At 31.8% G+C, this 22,407-nt stretch overlaps 3 protein-coding genes across 8 annotated transcripts in view; 1 reads left to right on the top strand and 2 right to left on the bottom strand.

Moving 5' to 3' along the window:
- Nucleotides 1–3,176, bottom strand: part of LOC148621819 (sodium/calcium exchanger 3-like) — an 88,949-nt gene extending 85,773 nt beyond the window's left edge. For 2 of the 6 annotated variants that reach the window (XM_088576574.1, XM_088576576.1), the window contains exons 1-2: nt 3,035–3,165; nt 2,355–2,466 (exon numbers count right to left, since the gene is read on the bottom strand). The gene's annotated coding sequence lies outside the window, so the exon portion shown is untranslated. Of the gene's footprint in view, nt 1–2,354; nt 2,467–2,688 lie in introns of all 6 variants that reach the window. The other 4 variants (XM_088576572.1, XM_088576585.1, XM_088576573.1 and 1 more) reach the window with 3 other exon arrangements.
- A 5,679-nt stretch (nt 3,177–8,855) lies between these two features.
- LOC148621818 (myeloid-derived growth factor-like) lies at nt 8,856–22,401 on the bottom strand. The gene is made up of 5 exons (XM_088576570.1): nt 22,242–22,401; nt 14,501–14,551; nt 13,850–13,993; nt 12,821–12,881; nt 8,856–11,525 (listed from the first exon to the last, which is right to left on the bottom strand). The coding sequence occupies exons 1-5, from the start codon at nt 22,383–22,385 to the stop codon at nt 11,446–11,448; spliced, it is 480 nt and encodes a 159-aa protein (XP_088432696.1). The 5' UTR covers nt 22,386–22,401; the 3' UTR covers nt 8,856–11,445.
- Nucleotides 19,092–22,407, top strand: part of LOC148621817 (peroxisomal multifunctional enzyme type 2-like) — a 41,877-nt gene continuing 38,561 nt past the window's right edge. The window contains exon 1 of the mRNA XM_088576559.1: nt 19,092–19,128. Coding sequence (XP_088432685.1) covers nt 19,107–19,128 — 22 coding nt within the window. The 5' untranslated portion in view covers nt 19,092–19,106. The remainder of the gene's footprint in view (nt 19,129–22,407) is intronic.

Below are 22,407 nucleotides of genomic sequence, written 5' to 3'. Positions count from 1 at the left end.
AGACAAACGACAAAGGACAACAAACGCAAATGATGACAATAGTCCACATGGCCTTCAGGCCGGGTGAGCTAAAAAGCTAAAAATGACAGACGACAGCAGAAGACACTAACAGACAATGGACAACAGATGCAAAGTGATGACAATAGCTCATCTGGCCTTAAAAATAGCAAAAAAACATAAAAAAAGCAATAACTCTCACATGGTTTCAAAGATTAAAACAGAAATTTCACCACAGATAGATCTCATCATGCTGAACAGTTTTACCCATGTCAGAATTAGCTTAACTTTACAGATTTGGAGAAACATGCGAAAAACTACAGTTGGACCTTTCTATTATTTTCAGGAGCCATATCTTTTACATTCCAGAAATTCCAGCTTTTTCTGTCACCGGTACCGGTATTTATCATATTAAAACAACAATGGTGGCCAAAAAAAAAATCTGACCTACTGACCCTATTTTTTTTCAGCACGTGACAGTAAACACACATATTTTTTTTGGCCTAAACAATATTACCCGCAAGAAATTTGATAAAGGTAACAAGTTATAGGTTATTTGCAAAAAAACTGCCAACTGACCCCTATCATGGATCATAAATCCCACCTGTCATTTTGTGCACAATACTCTAAAGAACAATCATGCCAAGTTTATATCCTGTCGGTCTAGTAATTTCAGAGGAGAAGACTTTCGAAAATTTGTCCATGACGACGATGACGGGCACCAAGTGATGGCATAAGTTCACTAAGCCTTTGGTCAGGCGAGCTTAAAATGAAACATCTGCACTATTTCATTTTTTTTTCTGTGTGAAATTTTTATCTTTTCATGCAGATAGATTTTATGTATATGCTAAATCTTAAATAAGTTATGGAAACCTAAAATTCATTCAGATAACAAAAAATTTTGCATATACAAATGTACTAACTCAATGTATACATGTATATAAATCAGAAGTACATCAGCAATATTTGGTTTTAATCAAATCATGATCATATTTCCAATTTTCTACATCTTTCCATTCATATTCATCAAGTAGTTAAGAAGGCCATGTTACAGCTAATGTTACACTATCAGAAATTCCATAATAGATAGGCTGAAAAAAAAATATACTAGGTTCTCAGGCCCTGCAACATCCCTAAAAACCCTCACACATCTGCAATTTTTATTACGGTAAAATCTGGAAATTTTCATATTCGTCCGGAATCGACTTTTAATTAAATAATGGAATCATCTGCACACTTGACAAAAAGGTAAAAAAGATATGATGCAAATGAGGCTGTTATTTAACATTGATCATTAAAATGAAAGTTTGTATCATGGCAGAGGGATGGCATTTATTTCTTGCCACATCTCATATTCCAGTAAAGTTTTAATAATGCCATTGAGTATTTTATTCAAATTCTCAATATCCTGTACATTTACAGAATTGTTGAATTCAAAAAAATTTCTTGAAAACAAAGAAACATGGTTCTGATAAAAAAAAAATAAAAAGCCTCCCTCCCTCATCAATTTTTCTGTATGGCCTTACAATCAAAAATGAAAAAAAAAACAGATGCATGATGGTATTATGATTCTTTCCTAAAAGTTTCTTCAATGTGGTTACTTGTCAATTGGTAATCGCCTTCATACCGATGACAATCTGAATAAACTGCTAAGCCCAGATTCAATCTGGATATCATTAAGATAAAAAAATGGGTAAAGACTTACCAGATAAAATATCCCTAAGTATTTAAAAATGATAACACTATTAAGGATGTTCCTGTAAATCATAAAGACAGATGGTCAGACAGTAATGAAAGAAAAACAGTCATATTTGAGTCATTCTTAACTTCAGGTCTATAAAATAAGACAAGAAATGTAATTTTAACTGCAGTTTCTATTTTGGTCTAAATTGCATTAAAAATTGTTGTACATGACATGTACAGGCATGACCTTTTAAAACAAATTATATAGTCATAGAGAAACTTCAATATCAAAGAGAAATAGCTTGTACAATATTAGCTACATTGTGGCTATATATATAATTTGATTTTCAAGTTCGTTTAATAGATTCATAACATTCAGTAACCTATGGTATATGTATAACTCTAAAAGTATAACTATAAATTCACCTGTAATTACAGTACAGGAGATTTTAAGACTTGATCTGGAGATCCTTTGGAATAAAGTTTTTACAAATTATATGGGAAATGTTGGTAAGAGAGGGCTTAGAATATAAGTTCTGAAGAAATTTCAAGGGAGAAAACTCTCACAATATTAACCTGTCATCATTATTTTTTTAATTGCAAAAAGATTATTGTAAAATTTGGTATAGATTTAAATCAAATTAATTGGAAAATTTTGGCAAGAGAATACTTACAAAACAAAGACTTAAAATGGCTCCAATAGAATTTCTCTCAACTGTCCTTTGAACTTCTGACAGACAAACTTAATTAAACCAGGATGTCCAGTTGAAGAGTTACTTCTCTTTTCTTAAAATTTGATAAAACAAAGTTGAAGTCAATATGAAAAAAGGTCTATTTGAAGATGATATCGCCAAATGATATATACTTAACCCATTGTACATGTTTTGCCACAATTTCCTGTAATTTGGTGGTTTTTTTTTCTTTTGGTCTTTTCCTTTTTGTTATCCATTTACTTTTGAGAGCTTGGCAACCTTGCTATAAACATATACAGGGTCTTCTATATGTTACCTTTATAGTGACTGACCGTAAGACCTTTAATCCCCTGGACTGACAAACATGATATCTAACAATTCCTGTTTTGTCAAGCTGTCGAAAGGCAGATGTTCGAGATCTTGAAAATAAATTTTTAAGGTCAGCAGAGAAAAAAGATCGAATGCACGAGTCTCGCGCTAATTCTATAAGATTTGGCAGGTCATCCACTTGCTGTGTGGGGCATAAATATCTCGTTCTTCGGTGTGCTGATGAAGGTCTTTTTGTTTTGTTTAGTATATAAAAAAAAATAGTTTTTTTTTCAGATACAATATACGATATTTATTATCCTATACACACAGTAACTGCAAGTCGTAGTTCACACCTTGGTTACTTCTTTGTACCGGGAACTTAATATTACTAAGTTATTTTGTAGTCTCTGTCTGAACTCAGATCTCCTTGGGTAGGCAACTAATCAGCATTCCAGGTTTTGTAATCACCGCCATTACCATGACGTCAAACGAAACGCCTGTCGATAAGAAAAAATAAAGCACGTAGTCCCGATCCCATCTGGAAATAATACATGTCAAGTAACTTTCTCAAGTACCGATCATTTCATGATGGGATGATGCAAATTCATAGTCATTGTACATGTCAGTGACGGCATTTTTGTTTTTTAGTCGATTCAAAACATTATTTTCTTTGCATTAACGTTCGTGCTGGGACATACTGGGCCGGATCCAGACACCGTGTGTGTGGAAGGTTCCTCAGAGAACGGGGTTCTGGGACATTATTTGCATTTTTTATGACAATTTTACTATTGAAATTACAAATTTTCCAATAAAAATAGTGCCAACCCCATGCATCCCTCTGGATACCTTGCGGGGATTTGCTAGAGTCATACATCGCGTCTACTTTCAAAGAACTTGAGATTGAGGATACTATGGACACTGAGAGGGCAGCCTAATATCATCTACAGTTAGAGAGCGATGGTAAAGGAAAACTACTGACCAAACTATGCGACAAACGCAAAGATCGTTTCTTTTCCTTTCTTCTGTGGCAACATATATAACAACTTTTATTGTCATTTAAAAATACTATAGTTCAAATAAGGTTTCATTAGATATGAGTCTGATATATGGTACATTTACACTTTTTCATATTTTTGCTATCCCTATCCCTAAAAGGGGCCGTTCTTATTTCCCCCAGATTTCTGACCATATATATATATAGGGACAATTTCAAAATTTGATTAAATGTTCGACATGTCCATTGAAGTCTATATTTTTACACAAAAAGGTGCAAAGTAACGAATAAACGGAATATTGAAGAGTACAATAACTAGTGGATTTTAAGAGCCTGAATCGCTCACCTGGCTTAATTAGGAAGCCACTTTCTAATTTTTGTAAAAGCGGTTATATTTTTTTCTCTCGGATAAAAATCCCCAAGGTACATACCAAATCGACCTTCACTGGATTCTGGCCAGTGGTTTTTCGAGGAGAAAATGTTTCAAAGTAATACCATTTAACATTAAAAAATAGAAAAAAATTGTATTAGGGCAATAACTCAAACATGGTAAAATATATTCGCTCGAAAATTTAACCGCATGTCCAAAGATTTCATCATGCTGAACACTTTTACCCGTGTCAGAATTTGGCTAAACCTAACGGTGTAGGAATACTTAGTATATACGCGAAAACTGATGTTTTACTCTTATACGTTTTTTTTTCTAAACACAACGATCTCATCATGCTGAATACTTTAACCCCACGTCAAATTTTGGCTAAACCCAACAGTTTTGGAGATATTGTCTGACCCCTATGTTCTATTTTTAGTAAATTCTTATTTACTAGGCATAATACCACATGGAACATTCATATATTAAGTCGAGTTCTAATAATTTGGTCAAGTAGTATCAGATGTATAGAAGAAGAGTCTTGAAAAATTGTCAACGACGACGACGACGAAGCATCTTTCTTACCGCTTTAATTAATGTATTTTTTTCGCGGTCTGTGATCTACAAAATCGCAAGATGGTTGAAAATCTGCTCTTAGATGAAAATATATTTTTTTTACAAAACGATAAATAAAATTCCGAGAAGTAGGCGTCGTGCATGTAGTGTATTACATCAGTTTTCTGCTCATATTGTCCGTAATCGACGTATGTACCATGTATATCTGTTAGTCAAAGGATTTTAATGTTCAAGCTTGATTCTGTTTTTGATCATTTATTATTTTTTTTGCATGCAGGCAAAGGAAACTATCAGAGCACGGACTGTTACCAAGACTAACTTGGTTCCAGATGGCACTCTTACGAAAGCCCATTGAGCTCATTTTCGTCGACTAAAAAATCGCGTTATAAAATGCTTTTCGTGTTGGAGGTAAAAATGGGGAGATTGAAAGCTATTTTGTTCTTTATATAAAGTAGTGTAGTTATGTTTTGTTTGGTCAAAGCTAAGTCATTTGTGAAACTTATATATATTCACCATACACCCGTGAATGTGGGTCATGGTGTATTCGGGGAAATTAGTTGTCATGTGACCACATTCATTCATCAAATTCATTAATAGCCTCACACGTGATTTAATGTCGATCCGTGACCTAGTGATCCAATTTGTGATCTGCACGCTGTACAGTTTACAGCATTTGCAAAATCTTTAGTGGCGGATTCAAAGTTTTGGGTAAGTGGGGTTTGGAGGGGGGGACAAAAAAAGATCTTGACAGGAACATTGATGAGGATCACTAAGTAAGTATTTTTCATAATTTAACACACACAATTTTTCAACAATTTTTTTTCTAAAAACTTGGAGTACAAGGTTAAATAGGACCTTCCTTTTACATATCTTATGAGTGTATGTTCCATATACATAGTGTATATCATGCATATACACTTTTTGACGTTTTCTTACAAAACACATGGCATTGAGGAATCTGTTAAGTTGGGGTACTTCCATTAGCTGCCCATTACTGTAACGTGAAGTTTCGGACTTTACATTATACATATGGTGGTTATGTACTTGTAGAAGTACAGTGTACATATAAGTACATTCCCAAGGAGCTTCAACGATTTGTTTTGTAAAAAACAAGTACTGTAGTAGACAGTTTTTGTCCAAGGAAACATTTTTTTCAGGATACAAATGTATATAACTATTTAGAAGTTGATGAAATTGTTTGATACAAGATCTAGTTGAAATATTGATTTTGGAGTGTTAGCTTTGAGCCAGTGTGGATGGTCCTTCTATGCCGGTATTGTAATTTTGTTTCATAAGAATTTCGAATGTTTTCTGTTGAGTACATGACTGTAACTGAGAATTTTTTGCGTTATGCAGTTTTATTCTCTTTTGATAGAGAACTGTTTTAACTAGGACGATTGTAAAAACAAAGACCTTATATATGTAAATTCTTAGCAAATCACACACTATTAATTTGGTCCTAAGGAAGAGCAATTGACAGACCTTTTAGGGAATTGAAATTGGAGCATGTCCAAACCCGGAATCTGCCCATGTGTATATATTTAATATAGTAGTGTCACCGTAAAAAATTGCGATCGTTCATGTATATTGGTATTGTGCTGACAGCGATGTCCGTGTCGTCGTCGTCCATATTCACTTAGTTTTCCTGCGATGACTTTAGTTATGGTTGATCAATTGTTATGAATTTTTTTTTATGAAATTTATGTTTTAACTACTAAAGGAAGGCACCTATTTAATTTGGAGTCGTGGCCCCAACCCCTTTAAAAATAGGGCCATTCATGTAACTGATTGATACCGCACTGTTGGTTTCTATTAATCTAAAAAAAACTGAGAGTCCATAATTAGATCAATAAATTTTAACAAGCTAACCTACAAAAAGTGAAATGAGCAAGTTAAACACATGCAAGTACACCTTCAAGAAAGAAGCATTGTAATATGCATAGGACTTGTCTTATGGTTATAGTAAGCCATTGTTTGATTTTTTTTTTAAAGGCGCGATTAGTCAAGTTTGAAAATGGAGAGAACGGGATCGATTTCAAACGAAACTTATCACGAGCTTGTTGTTGTAAATTGACTTTGATAAATTCACTATTCTTTCAATTTATCTTTAAAAATTCACCAAAATTCACATGGCATCGTTGTAGTGCGCCAGTTTACGTAATGTTTGGAATCCTTGTAGGTTTACATATGGAACGACCAGATGAACACAAAACTCTTCGACATTCTGCACTACAAACTACTAGGTATCCAGTTTCTAAAATGTCGAAATTCAATTTATCGACCCTAAGTCATATTTGTCTGTAGAATTATTCACAACCGTTGAAATCAAACACACACATTTCAACTATCGAGATTTCTCAGTTGATCGGCTTCAGTGCATGCTACCGATTTGTCGCATCTGTGATGCAGAAGGCACTACCCCTGCACCTTTTGTTTCTTGGAGCACATATAATAATTCACGGCAGATCTGTATTTTTGAAATAACATATGGTTTTTTAACGCACGACCAAATAACCAAATAAAATGACTGACACCGTTCCTGAGAAAATGCCACCGTCTAAGCTTCAGAAACAAGGATTAAATATCACAAATACCTATTAATCTATAAATCTCTCAATGGGGAAGCACCAAGTTACATATCAGAAAAATTTTAATGTTTCAAGAAACAAACCTTATTCACTAAGAAATGCTGAACAAGGAAATTTGATTATCCAAAAAAATTAAAACTGAACTTTTCAGACATTCATTCATATATTGTGGGTCTGTCTTGTGGAATAAGTTACCCAAATATTTACGTAATCAAGCCACTGGCAACGCATTCAAAATCAATCTAAAGTAGTACCTTAACACTTTTGAATAGAGTATCTTAAAAGAGAAAATTGTTGCTGCTTACACCGTTTTTTAATGTTCTATGTTGTATTGTCTTAAAGTGATTTGGTATTGTCAAATCAGCTGTTGTTTTTGTGTTGTGTTGTTAATTTTTAATTTTTAGAAGATATAGTTTTTGTGTGTGAGGGCCTTAGGGAAGATTAGCTTGTAAACTAACTGTGTAACCCTCTTGAAATAAAGATTATTATTAGTAGTAGTAGTATTATTTTTATAAGCAAAGTTTTATTTTTATTTACCGTCTTTCGATGTCACGAGGCAATAACTATACTAAATTACTAAAATCAGTACACAATCTGTTTTCAACTTAGCTGCCAGTTCTTGGCTGTATGATTCGGCGGTTCATTTATTTTTCGTTTAGAGAGATAAAGTGTCGTCTATGGGTATAAAAAATAGAACTTTCCCTTTTGGCACGCCAGTCTTATGAAAAAAAAAAGCTCCATTCTGAACTGCATGAAACTGTAGCGGATACATCAGGACGGCCATCATTCTGTTCAAGAGCATCAAAGGCGGATTCAGACACAGCTTGTACCCTCCCGTTCATCGGAACTTTTGTCCATTTTTTTTTAATAAAATGTTTGGGTCCGCACTGGCATGAAATAAAATATTTGATCAGAAGACAACAATTCCGACCTTTACTCAGCATCCCTCTTTTTTTATATATTTCCTGTCTAGGATCGATGTTAATTCATAGTTACACTGGGTTTTCATTTCAAGCTAAACTTTTATTGGCTTACTATAAAGCGTCTACAGAGGCCAAAGTCGAACTTAATCTGTAGCTTCTCATTGGAGGACTACATACAAAATATAAAATCAATTGGTAAAAGCACTACAAAAAAGTGCGGAAAACTGTTAATTCACAGAAATTTTCAAAGTCCATGGACCGTAACTTCCGTAAAAATTATTCAACCATAACAAAAGCCGAGCTTATCCTGTAACTTCTCACAGTTAGACTACATACAAAATATAAAATCAGTTGGTAAAAGCATTACAAAAAAAGTGCGGAAAACTGTTAATTCATTGAAATTTTCTAAGTCCAAGGGCCATAACTTCCGTAAACACCATTCAACCGTAACCAAAGTCGAACTTAATCTGTAACTCTTCATAATAAGGCCACATACCAAAAACAAAATTATTTGGTCAAAGCATTACAAAAAAGTGCGGAAATAAAGAACGGATGGATGGATGGACGGTATAACACATGGACGGAAGATTGGATGGACGCTGGCATTTCCACGTCCCCTTGCGACATGTTGCAGGGGACAAAAACCCATATGAGTGCACCTGGCACCTGATTCTTTTTTTCTTGGCTGATCTTTCACATAAATGCTTGAACTAAAAAATGAAATTCTGGAAATAACATTTATTATAATAAAAATTTCCAATGACCCTCAATTAAACAATAGGAAAACTTGAAACACCTCTACACATATGGTTTCGTATGAAGACAATTACAAGTATGTAAATATCTCATTATAAAAACATATAAATGATACCTTTTTGTATGTTCTGTTTATATAATGAACTGCCTATTTCCTTTATATAAGAACAAGAAGAAAAAATCTCACTGAAAACATGGTAAAAAACATAATCTGCAACAACATAAACAATACGAGTAATACATAACAAGTAAGGACATAAAAAATGTATCTTGACAGCAAGAAATTAAAAAAAAAAAAAACAAAAACCAAAAAAAGCCCCAATTCCACTATACAAATTTAACTATTAAGATGCTGTTATATGTACATGTGCAGATGAGATCAGTTCTAACCTCTCACAAAACTGTCCTAAAACTGCCAGAAGAACAGTTTTATGACAGATTTAGAACAGTTCTACAGCCAGTCCTATTAGCAGAACTGTTTCCGCAAAACCGACACTGCTAGAACTGTCAGAAGAGCTGGTTCTAGTAGCAGAACTGTCATAGGAGCTGGCTTTGAACTGTTCTATGACACTTTTAGAACTGTCCTAGAGCCTACTCTTCTGACAGTACTCCTTAAAGGTTATAACTGATCTTATCTGTATGTATAAGATAAGAGCTCAAATCACAATAAATGCAAGGTGTTCATTGAATAAAAAAACATTACAACACTAAAAACAGTAAGTTTTTTTGTTGGTTCACCAAATGTTTTCTATATATCCTAAACATGAAGCATATTTATTTTGTTTTCTACCATTTTACAATATTAAAAAGCAACAGGCATGGGGGAAAATACTGTTTTATCAACTATGTGCATTGAGCAGAAAAATATAATTCCATTCCCAAGAAGGAAGCTACATGTATGTGGAATATTTTATACCCTCACAGCTTTTCTCTATTGTTTGTAGTATGATGAATGGTATTTTAAAACATTTTTTAAATTAAAGAATATCAGATATAAATCTATTTTACCTGGAAAACAGAGTTTTTCGCCCACAAAGGAAAAAAAATGTATTGTGATTAAGGAGTAGTACCTGTACTACCTCTTATGATTCAATTCATGTCTGAACCGGTATGTATACAGTATCAAATGTTTTTAGTATAGAGTGATAAGGGTATCAATCATTATTTTTGCCCATACTACCTTTCTGCCTTTCATTCGCTACACAAAGGAGTACCCACCCCTTATCTATTATTCCTCTTACATCACAGAATGGAATTTAATAAAACTTTCACAGAATCTTTATTACATATTACCATTGCACACCTTGTATCTTAGATTTTAGTTTAAAAGTGTTTTTTTGTGCAGGGAAAAATGCCTTGAGTCCAACTGATTCTTTGCTGCAAACACACCTGGGTCAAGACAAATCCATGGAATATAATGCCAGCAGAAACTTGAAAGTTTCTACCACTACTCAATGGTGAATATGATAAAAAGTTGACAGTGTAGAATAATATTAAAATGGGTTAAATACAACTGCTACACCTGGGATTTTTTTTACACTTTCTACTCATTTGTGAATCTGGCCTGGGTTTCATAAAAAAATCTTAAGTTGAGTTTTTTCCCTTTTTTTCTTTAGATATGATTGGTCAAAATTTAATTTCAAGAAGGATTTGAGAAAAATCTCTACTTGAGATTCTTTATGAAACTGGGTCTTGATCAAAGATGAATAAAATATCAAACACATGATAATCTTACTATCTTTGTATACAACAAACATACAATCAACTTCTATACATAAACCTACCAAATATAGCAAACCTTCCCACAAAGAAACTTGTCATAGTGGTAATTCCAAAAATTAAAGACTAAGTCACAAATTTACATTTCAGAATAAACTCATAACAGACCAATATTTCTTTTAAAATATATTAATTTGATCTTATTTTGGTAAGATTGATGTCAATGTCAGGGCGATCAATGACTATAGGTTAGGGTGGAGTAAATACAGTAAAGGCCTATTGAATTGAAGAAAGAACATCTTTAAGGGATTGAATTTGTGATAAATTAAGATCATATGAAAATAAAACTGTTTTTTATCAATTTTTAGGGGAGGCATATGCTCAGTGTCTTTCCTTGGATCCACACCAGCAAATCAGTTTTAGTTAATAATCTTTTGTTAGTGGCATCAAAAACTGATCAAAATCCTATTAATGTGTCTTTATATACTAAGGAAGAAGATGGAAATACAACTATGGTATTCAACAGTTATAGAACTACATAAACTGTCACAATATTTTAGGTTCTACAAAGCTTTGTAGAGATTCACAACTTCTAAGTATTAAAGTTAAGAAAGAGCATATCAAAAGAAAAACCTATGTCCAAAGTTTGAACTTTAAAATTGCTGTTCAAAACTTTATATAAACAAAATCTTAATGGACTTCAAAATCCAAAATACACTGTAGTCAATAAATTACATCCTGCATTGTTTCTAGTGATGGAATAATTTAACAAAGTCATAGAAAACAACTGACAAGTATAATTAATGCATAGATCATCAATAGTATCAATAGTTAAACACTATAACTCTTCCTTCTGTTTTGTAGAAATTAACTCCACTTTGTCTAATTGATGCTGGAATTTTCCTTCTATACTGGACACTGAAAATAAATCAACAGTTGTTACATTTCAATAGTGTATTGTTTCCTGTTCTCGTATTTAAAGTAAAAAAAAATTATTAAAAAAAAACCCATAAATGTACATATACGATCTAGAGGTACTATGGTAAAATCCAAACATAAAATTAAATAAAGCTATTCTAACATATTTCTAAGCTCAAGGGTATTCTCAGAAAATTCATGAAATATATTTTGAAAAATGGACATTTACAAGATCCTTGTATCATAGAATTTTAAATGAAAAAAAAATGCATTATTGAAATAACTTTCAATTAAAGGAGAAGACCATGTTATTGTACAAGTCATGAATATCGAAACTAATCTGTTAAATGTTCATGAAAATTAAATCAAAAGAAAATAATTTATAAAAATAATTTTAACTAATTAATCTTGATTCATAATTAAGGAATTTGAATTTCCAGCATCTATGGGTGCACCATCATCCATTGAGCTGTGATGTCACAAAGTCAGTTTGTAAAGTGAAAGTAAATAGGTAGTTGATTACGATGTCCAAAGAGAGCAAAAAGTTTGGACTTTTCCCCTATAATTTCAATCCAACATACACAGAAGAAAAGATTGAGGCACAACATGTCAGCATATGTCAGAAAACACTGATGAACAGTGGTACTTCCAGCTAGGAGACTAGTATTTTTCAGGAAAATTTAAGGGCAACTTATGAAAAGTGTTCATGTTGTCACACACAAAGGCTGTTTGAATATTTCTCTTCTATCATTTGTACAATCACAAGGTTGACAAGGCAGCATATTTTGGTGGTTAAAAAAACAGGATCATAGAAATATTAATGGAATATTCTTCATTTACATTTTAATATGCAGTACTTGCATCAGTACCAAACCATCTTAGTTTTGCACGAGCTAACTGGAAGCTGTTGGTAAAAGAAATAAAGTCTGTGTATGATCAACACTATTGATTCCTTCACAGAGAAGAGTTTTACAAGATGGCTATTCACATATATTTCAAGGATTTCGAATTTTGCATAGCCTTGTGCATTTTTACAAAAGCGCATTTTGCATAAACGGTTATTTATTTTTTGTGACATGTATTATTCATAAGAGACTAACTTAATGCAAAGGGGGTCTCTCTCCTTTGAAATGCCTTTAAAATCCAAGTTAAATCCTAGTAACTTAGCTATTACAACAATGATAGACTTGTGTAAAAAGATAATCCATAGGTTATAAATTAAAAAATAAACATAACATGAAATGCAAGTTATCTCAAGTTGTGCTTAAAAATAGTTATGCCCATGAACTATATACCTTTGTTTCCTGACTGATCTACCTGATATTCATTTACTTCTAATGGTCTTCCTTGTGGTCCCTGTAACAAACAATCAAGCAATAAAATTCAATGTCTTGTAACTAGAAGGGAGAACCCTGATTAACTGTGGAGAACATACATTTCATTTGTTGTGACATGTTTCTCGTTATAATATTAACATATTGTTTTTGGTGTTTTTAAGGTACCAGTAAAAGGTTTATAATCTACATACAAGACAACAAGGATTTTTATGCAATATTTTAACAAATTTGATACAGTAGAACTGTCTCTAGATTTGCACATCTTACAAAACTCCATTTTAATCATGTACAAATATTTAGAGACAATATTTCAATATTTTCAATATTTAAAGGGAATTTCAATGCTGATATTTGGGAATTAGGAGCATATTACTCTTTAGGAAAACATCTAAATGTAGATGTGTTTATTGTGACCTGGCACAGGCATCGTATGGGTTACTTCCCCTTATCTAACAGTGCCTTAAATCATGGTGACAGATCTCTGAAAACATTTACTATTTTGATTTAGGTTATAGATTATTTTGAATTGCATGAACCAAACCATAATATCAATATCTTATTTTCAAACATTATATGAGCCAAATTTGGATAGTAATCCCCAAGACACATTACAGGGAAGTTTTGTTACAATTTTTTTTACTGTGTGATTATGACAATGTTTTCCATTTGGCATGGAAAATATTGTCAAATATCAATTTCACCATATAAATACATGTGTATGGTAAACTATAAAACCCTTGACATTTTATCAAAAGGTACTTAAGGAGGTAGACCTAGGGTAAGGGACACAACTCTTGAAATCAGTGATATGTTTGTATCATATTCAATTTCACCAAAGCCTTTCAAGTTTTTCTCTAAAACAGAATGGAATCACTCCAAGTCACTTTGATGCTTACATGAGATTGATGTAAAATGATGAATACAAACGTTCCAATGAATTCTAAGGGTTGTGTCCTTACCCTAGGTCTATCTTCTTAATATTCTTACCAGAACAGTCCCCTCTACTACTTTTCCTCCTTTTACATCCATTTCAAAATTTTCAAAGAAGAGATAAGACATCCCACTTTCTCTCTCCACAGAACAAGCAAATTTGGTCTTAGTTTCATCTACAGCTAGCTTCATCAACCACTCCTGAATAAGAAAATCACCTCATACTGTGTATTAGGGTCGTTACTGTACCTGTAAGATCCAATAGAGAACAACCACATTCTGACAAATGTGTAAGTACTTTTGGCTATCTCTGAAAACATTTACTATTTTTGTATTTAGGTTTTGTTGCCTTTCACCATATCAGTTCTTTTTTCTATGTGACAAGTATAAATTACTTAAACAATTTTCATGCGGATGTTTTGCCTATATTTTATGTGATTCACTTTGTTTTTGGTCAAGATTCATTAAGTAATATAAAAATGTAAATCATTTATTGTACAAGTATTCATATAACTGTCAAACGTCTTCCCGAAATAAAAAGAACAGTGAATAGTTTTTGAACACAGATTGGATATTATATCTTACTGATAGATGCTTCAACTGCTTGGAATATAAAACTGCAAGGAAGTTGTGATGACTAAATAGAACACAGATACCAGTATACAATTAAAGAACCTATCACCTAGTACTACATTAAGCTCTCATTACCTCATCTGTTCCTCCCTCTGCCTTATATGTAAATGTACAGATGTAACCTTCCTAAAATATACATGTAAAACATGAAATAAACAGTTCAGCATTGTAGTAATTATATCAAAATTATGCACAAGGCCCGCAAGAAGTCATGTCACAGATACTATTAATTGCATGACAAACCATGTGATTACATTAAAAATTTCAAAAACAGTTGATTTTAGAAATGAACATAAATCATACATGGTATCAACTTGAATTAAGACATTATTAAATGGAATGTTGTCAAAACTATTCAGGAATAAGTAAAGAATTTTTATTTACCACTCATACAGATATTCAGAATTGTTTTATCAATGAAAAAAAATAAAATGTTTTTTTTTGTGGGTGTTTTTTTTTAAGTATTGTAAATTCTAATACATTCTATAAAACAGATATGAAGAATAAGTATTTTTATTGAACTTTATTTATACTGATATCATTAAATCTATAATAATCCAATTCCAATAAAACACAAATTTTTGAAATTTGAATATATGAATAACAGGTAATTCAATACCACTAAAAGGCTTTGAGACCACTGCCTTAATGACAGAAAAGAGATTAATAAATTTGGACAATAACTCTCACAAGGAATAGTCAAACTTCAAACCCTGAAGAGTTTTGTAGGCCTGGTCCTGTAGATCATTTCATCAACTAAAGTTTTTTCTAACTACTATGGTTTTCAAAATATTGGCTAAAACTGCAAAACAATGCATCTGATTTAAATTCATGTACATACAAAGAATTCATGTACATACAAAGTCCGGAAATATAACAGTTCTCCATGGATGGCTGGAATATTTCACATGTATTGTGATGTAAACAAATGCACATCAACCTGATGCAATTGAAAGCTTTGCAGAAATTAAAAAAAAAATTATTGCACTTCCTATCTTAGAAAAATTATGCTTCAAATTGAATAATACAATCAGACGTATATCCTTTTCAAGGCAAATAATGTTCTTGAATAGCAAGTGGAACAGCAGAGAAATGTGCATAAGTACCAATCTAACTAAAATTAGATATCTGCATGCGCAACAAGTAAACATCCAAATGAAATTAAGAAGCAAGTGTGGATATCTTATTTTCATTAGATTGCCCATAAGTAATGTGCAACTTATCCTGAACTTTTTCTTAAATATATTGTACAAAGCAGAAAAAAAAGAGAAAGGAATGCATTGGAAATAATTGTACATTTTCAATGGTACAATGTAAATGCAAACACTAATATATTTCCATTACTTTATCACAATATACAAGTCATTTTTTGTATTTTCTTGTTGCAGAACTTTCCTTATCTGGTTTGACTGTTTTCTAACACTAGGCACCCACTCAAGGTTATATTTTCATGTACACAAAAGCTGTTGATCTCACACTTTGCTCACTCTAAATGTACATGGCGGCCATGTCTTTCAATGGATCATAAATCCAAACACTTTTTAGTGCAGGATACCCTAAGAACATTCATACAAACTTTCATTTAAATCTGTCAAGTAGTTTCAGAGAAGAAGATGTTTGATGAAAGTTAAAAGACGAACACAAAGTGATGGCAATAGCTCACATTTTGACACACGAGTTTGTTTAAACAATTTCTAAAATAACTTAGTGTCAAATTACTTATTAAGAGCTAATTGCATAATATTGATACTCTACTACCCAAGTGCTGATACAGAGATTTTGGATGTTCCAGACTATTATTTGCTCTTCTTAGCCTCAATTTATGGAGGGGGGTGAGCATTCATGAACAGATGCTATATTATGAATCATCACACAGGTACAACTGATCAAATTCATACATTATCTCAAAACAATGAAGTTTCACCTTTTTTCAGCATCTAAGGAATAAAAACTCCAATTATAAACTGAAAAAAAATTCACCTAATCATATTCCAAGAAAGAAACTCTAATAAATCAAGAACAAAATTTGCAGTGAAAAATAACTGAAAATGAAATTTAAAATTACCCCCAAAAGAAGTACTATTCAAAATATTTTTAAATCAAAGAAAGATAACTCCAATTCATCAAAAACTTTTTGGGGGTAAAAACAACTTCAAATTGCTAATAATCTGATAAAATTGAAATTTGAATTTCATCTTTTTTTTAAGATACTCAATAACTGTGCAAAATCTGAAATAGATTCTTTATAATCCTCATAATTTATCATCTGAAAACCATGGGGATGGACAGAGTTAGCCATCAGAAGTGTAATCCAGTTTAAAAGAGAAGACTACGTTATTGTGCAAGTCATCAATATTAACACTTCTCTGTCAAATGTTCATAAAATTAAATTGAAAATTCCAATTCCCCTTTTTTATTAACTAATTAATTGTGATTTGTAATTAGGGAATTTGATTTTCCATGCTTATGGGTGCCACCATGATCCATTGAGCTGTGATGTCACAAAGTCAGTTTGTAAAGTGAAAGTAAATAGGTTATTGGTTATAATATCCAAAAAAAGTGCAAATTTGAGACTTGTTTCTTATAATTTCATGCCGTAATACACAGACCAAGAGATAGAGGCACAACATGAAAGAAAATGTCCGAAAACATTGATAACGATCGATGGGATTTGCAACTTGAAGACAGGTATTCCTGAAGAAAATCTAACAGTGTTCCCGATGCTGGTCAAAAAACATTTTCTAATAATATTTCTCATTTATCATTTGTGCAATTAAAAGCTTGACAAGATAGCATGTTATAGTCACTAGAAAAACAGACATTGAAATATTAACGGAATATTCTTTGTTTACTAGTTAATCTGGTATTGGTATCAGTACCTAACTGAGAGATAATCCAAAGCAACAACAACTACTTTATTGCAATTTAATGCACCAATAGAGAGGAGAATAAAATATTACAAAATTAAGGAAAATATGCAAATAAATTGAAAAAATGTTATTCAGATGATTAATCATATGAAATAGGAAGATTGCAAAACCAGTAACTTGATGGCTCACTAAAAGTTACTATAGTATAATACATGTATTAGATATTACATGATACATAAATAATTTTTTGTGTGTGTTCTTGTCCACTCCTGGATTGTACTTTTGCCATAGAAAGTTGTATCGAGTATTTCTAATATTAGATAGAATATGACAAGTTAACAAAAAATGTATTTCATCCTCTACCTCATTATTGCACACTTTATATATTCAATTTCTGTGTGCTATATCTTAGTATTGACCTTTTTCTATTTCTAGTCTATGTCATTGCAGTAAAAGGAACTATCAATTAAGAGATACTAGCATTTAAACCATTGAACATCAGGGACAATACTATTTTTCAGTTTTCAAAGAGGAAATAATTTATGTTGAGAGCACTGTTAAAAACTGCAATTTCGACTTCTTATAAACCAGATAATTGTATTTTAAAACTGAAATTTAAAAAATAAAAGCACATTTTCACCTACTTCAAATAGTAAAAAAATGACAAATTTTGTTGCTTGGGCTATATGACACATGTTTACACAAAATTCATTGATTAGTTTTTATTTTATAAATGAAATGTTATATTATATAAACTTTCTCGTCAAATAGGCCATATTTTTCTTGTTTATTTTATATTCCCCTTCTCATGGATGAGATCAAAGAAAATGTAAGGAAAAGCTTTCAAAGGTAAACTATTGAGCATACATTGCATATAAAGTTCTCTAGTTTTTATGAAGTTGAAGTAACAGTAAATTATTTTTACAGGTCTCTTATCATAAATGTTCACCTTTGAAAGTTCGCCCTCTAAAAACTTTATTAAAGCAGGAGATTTGCTGAATTTTTTGTTTTCGTAACATGTTTTGACAAGAGTTGAAGTAATTTATGAGGATCTTAAGCTGAAATTCAAATAAAAGGGGAGAAATCTCCCACAATGACATGGGCATGTTAGCAGGAGATTATTGGATTTTTCAGGAAATATTGGGAGACTTCCACCTATGCCCTAATTACATGTACATCCTTTGGTAAAGCATTCAGAAATATAATTATATTTCTGCCAAAATATATTTCCCAAACAGTTTTAATAACAACTTTGAGAGGCTAAAGCAACCTGAGCCACACAATAAGTGGATCATTTGTAGAGGGCAATAAGTCAACAATTCATTACTCTTATTTACGTTTAATTTGAGCCACTTCACAACATGTATTACATATTTTTATTTTTAAAAAGTCAACAACCCTATGAAGTGACATATTATAGGCACCTTAGGATCCAGAGAAGTTGTCTTTGAAAATTTGCTGATCAGATGCTTAAATAGCATTTTGCATCCATCTTGTTTAAGTGAAATAATTTTTTTTGCAAAGGTATAGGCCAAAATATGTTTTCCCATGATGCTTCAATGGCAATTTTTAGCAGCCACAGCCACCTACTAGAGATATACATATAGAGGGCATTAAGGTCAACAACCCTATTAAGTTTCACAACTTGATCTTTGAAAAAATTACCAATCAGAAGCTTAGATTGTTTGATCAAATGGAACTTAAAGAAAATGGATTCTTTGTAAATGCCGTTCCATGTATAGATAGTGGTTCAAACTGTTTCTGGTGTTTCTGATTTTTTTGTAATGAAGAACAGGTACTTGTACTTGTGCATGTGGATCATCTGTCATCAAGGTCAGTTAAAGAGGTGTTTACTAACATATTCAAATCATCTCAACATTCCATATATGGTATATCATTAAATTGAGTATTTTGCCTGATATATCCCAATTTTTTAGCCTCCTCCGCTTAGTGACTTTTCTCCAACACGCCCCTCTAACCAAAAATCCTGGATCCTCTCATGTCCACCCTAAAAATTCTTGTACAATACAGCTGGCAGCATAGTCTGATAAATACCTGGCATCCAATACCAGGTATTTATTGTTCCTTAATTAACGGAACCCCATTCTACAGCATCACTGGTGGTTCCAATATACAACAGGAAGTGCCTAATTAACTGTACAGGTAAAACTTTTCTTCAACAGGTGACTCCCCCTCTGTATTAGGTTTCATTTAAAGAATAATTTCAGATCAATGTTACATTTGGGTCATACAAATTACAGAAGAAAAAACTCTTTATAGTTTTTTTTTAATAAATGCATTTAATGTTTTGTGTCAAATGTATATATTTATATACATTCTAGAATTGAAAGCTTGCTGAGGTTAAAGTGTTTTTATTAGATTTATTCTATAATTATTTTGAATTTTAATATTTATTTTTATAATTATGTTAAAATATATTTTAAAAGAATGAATTTCCATTCGCACATGTTGCATATAATTTTAATATAGTAAACATTGAAAGAAATGGAAAGTACTGTTTAAGAGTTTAAATACATGTACATGTATATATCCAAAATATGACCACTATTTTAGGAATTAATAGGAAAATAACTTTGATCGTTAAATTATACAGATAAAAGGTGCAATAAATGAAATACCTCATGCGTAATAATTAATACCCAAATTACAAGCTGTCATGACTGAAAAAAAATTGTTTGAAAAATCATCACCATATTAAAGGGATTCATTCACAAACACTACTTTCAGGCCTATTATTGTGTTGAAAAGTCGATTTACTTCCTGAAATTTTCTATATGCATATTCAGAAGCTTAAAATATATATGAACCCTTTTATTCACAAAAATACACGCAGTTCTGTCACAATAAGGTAAAAAAGTAATGTTTCTATGCGGTTTTCAAAGAATTTTTACAATAAATGAGAGGAGTAAGGGTAGTTTCTTTAATCTAAAAATATGGAGCTCAAGTTTTGACCAACTAAATATTTCGTTAAGATTTGTAATGATGCTAAAGGCTCTTTTTGTATATATATCAATGAGTTTGACATATGTGCTCTGTATTTTCCACATCAAAATGTCCCACTAGATACGCAATTTCATCACAAATTGGCATTTTTTTCCTAATTTTAAAAGTTTCAAATATAGAAATTTACTGGTTGAGATTTTATGAAATATTCAATTTCAGTCTTTTAATTGTAATTAACTCGTACATCCAGTGTTCATGTAATTGATAATTTAGAGCCAGGTTGACAGGATGTGGAAAAGGTCATAAATGGTGGTCATAAAACACAGTGACTGAACTTAAAAGGCAAATTAATAGGCATGATACATGTAGGTACTATTACTTACTAAATCTAAAAAAAATATTTTACTTAAAAGTATGACTGTTATAACCTCAATTGCAGGGTGCACACTAAATAACCTACATAGCAGGTTATTTTCAAGTATGCACCACAGGTATTGGGGTTATTTCAAATCTTGACTCCTGGGAAGAAAATGCCATTATAACATTTATAACACTTTGGCTGAGTATAGAGTTAAAACTTATTTTCACTTTTAATAATTTCCGAAAAATAATATTATTATTCAAAATCCTTTTTTTTCAAACCTTATACTGATGCATATGCCTATATGTATTTTATATTTTGGTTTTTATTAATTTATTGTTCTATTTTAAAATTGATTTTGAGCTCAAAATGGAAAACCAAGACCTTAACATTTGTAACTTTTCCTTTTTAAATTGAAAAATAAAAGCATTTGTCTGCATTGCAAGAATAGCAAAAAATACAACTTTTTGTGATTTTATGTACATGTACTTTTTAAAACAAGTAACTAGTAGCCTGATATATTTTTGTAAGCCATAATAAGGACTAACTAAGTCAATATTCCAATTCTTAACACTCTTTTTATGACAAACCATTGAATTAATTTCTTCATATGTTTTTATGTCATAAAATTCTAATCATAACTCAATAACATTTCACTAATCACATATTTAACTTAGCTACTTGGACCTATCCAGGTGAACAGGTAAATTTACCTGGGATACCACAACCACCCTTCAATTGACTAATGAGTTGTATATTAGAAATTACTGAGGTAAACTTCTAAGAGATGAGCCAGGTATACCAGGTATTGGAGGTATACCTGGAATTTATAAGACTATGCTGCAAGCTGTACTGTATGCACTCAAAATTAAATTCATATTTTAATATTGATTTTCAACCTATAATGAAATTACTGGTCTGCTATGTAGAAGGCATTCCTCACTAGTATCAGATGATAATCAAATGCACCCATGACCAAGAATTTCCCCTTTGCATTGGAACCAGGTTAAACAAAAACAATAATGGCAACTGATTACCTTGTCATTTATCCATTCCTTAAGTGCATTGTAAGTCAGCATTTACAATCATAATAATTTTCTTTGACATTTGATAGATGAATATCCAGGCAACATGTATAGAAACAAAACATGTCCACCAATTGTTTTGAATTTTTATCCAATGCTAATTTTTTTATCATTCGAGCAGAGTAAGCCTAGTAAACAAATCAAATTCATCAAGGGGTTTTCATGACCATTTAGTTTAGCACATGTGAAAATATTAGGGACAACAGATGCAAACTGATAGAGAAAGCACACTTGAAACTATCACCAATTTAAGTAAGAAAGATAAGGTTACTGGATCAGTGAAAATATCATTGATTTGGATTCTTAATTTGGACTAGAGTAGATGTGAACTACACTACTCACTAGTACTGTAGCTATGCATTTCACATGAACACAGTGACATAGACCTGAGAAGTTAAACCAGAAGCACTGACAAAATTGGGTATAAAGCTTGTAGTTGTAGCACCATTTCACCAGGCAGTAATATATACATAGTCATATATTACACATGTACATGTATGAATGCAATTCGAAACCATAAATCCATCACTTTTTACCAGGTCTTTTTCCTCTGTAATTGTTTTTCCAAGTGGTCTGACATCAATTTTTTCTGCTCGCACCTCATCTGGATCAATATGAGTTTGACTGCTAAAGCCAAATAGGAAAATAGCAAAAACTAAGAACTGAAAGTAATAAGCCATCGTTTCTTTCCAACTCCACGAA

The sequence above is a fragment of the Perna viridis genome, chromosome 3 (genome assembly GCF_037379345.1).
Source record: "Perna viridis isolate PV_CMFRI_1.1 ecotype Kerala chromosome 3, ASM3737934v1, whole genome shotgun sequence".
Classification (NCBI taxonomy): Eukaryota; Metazoa; Mollusca; class Bivalvia; order Mytilida; family Mytilidae; genus Perna; species Perna viridis.
The sequence above is the reverse complement of the archived record's forward strand: the minus strand, read 5'-3'. Positions and strand labels throughout refer to the sequence as shown.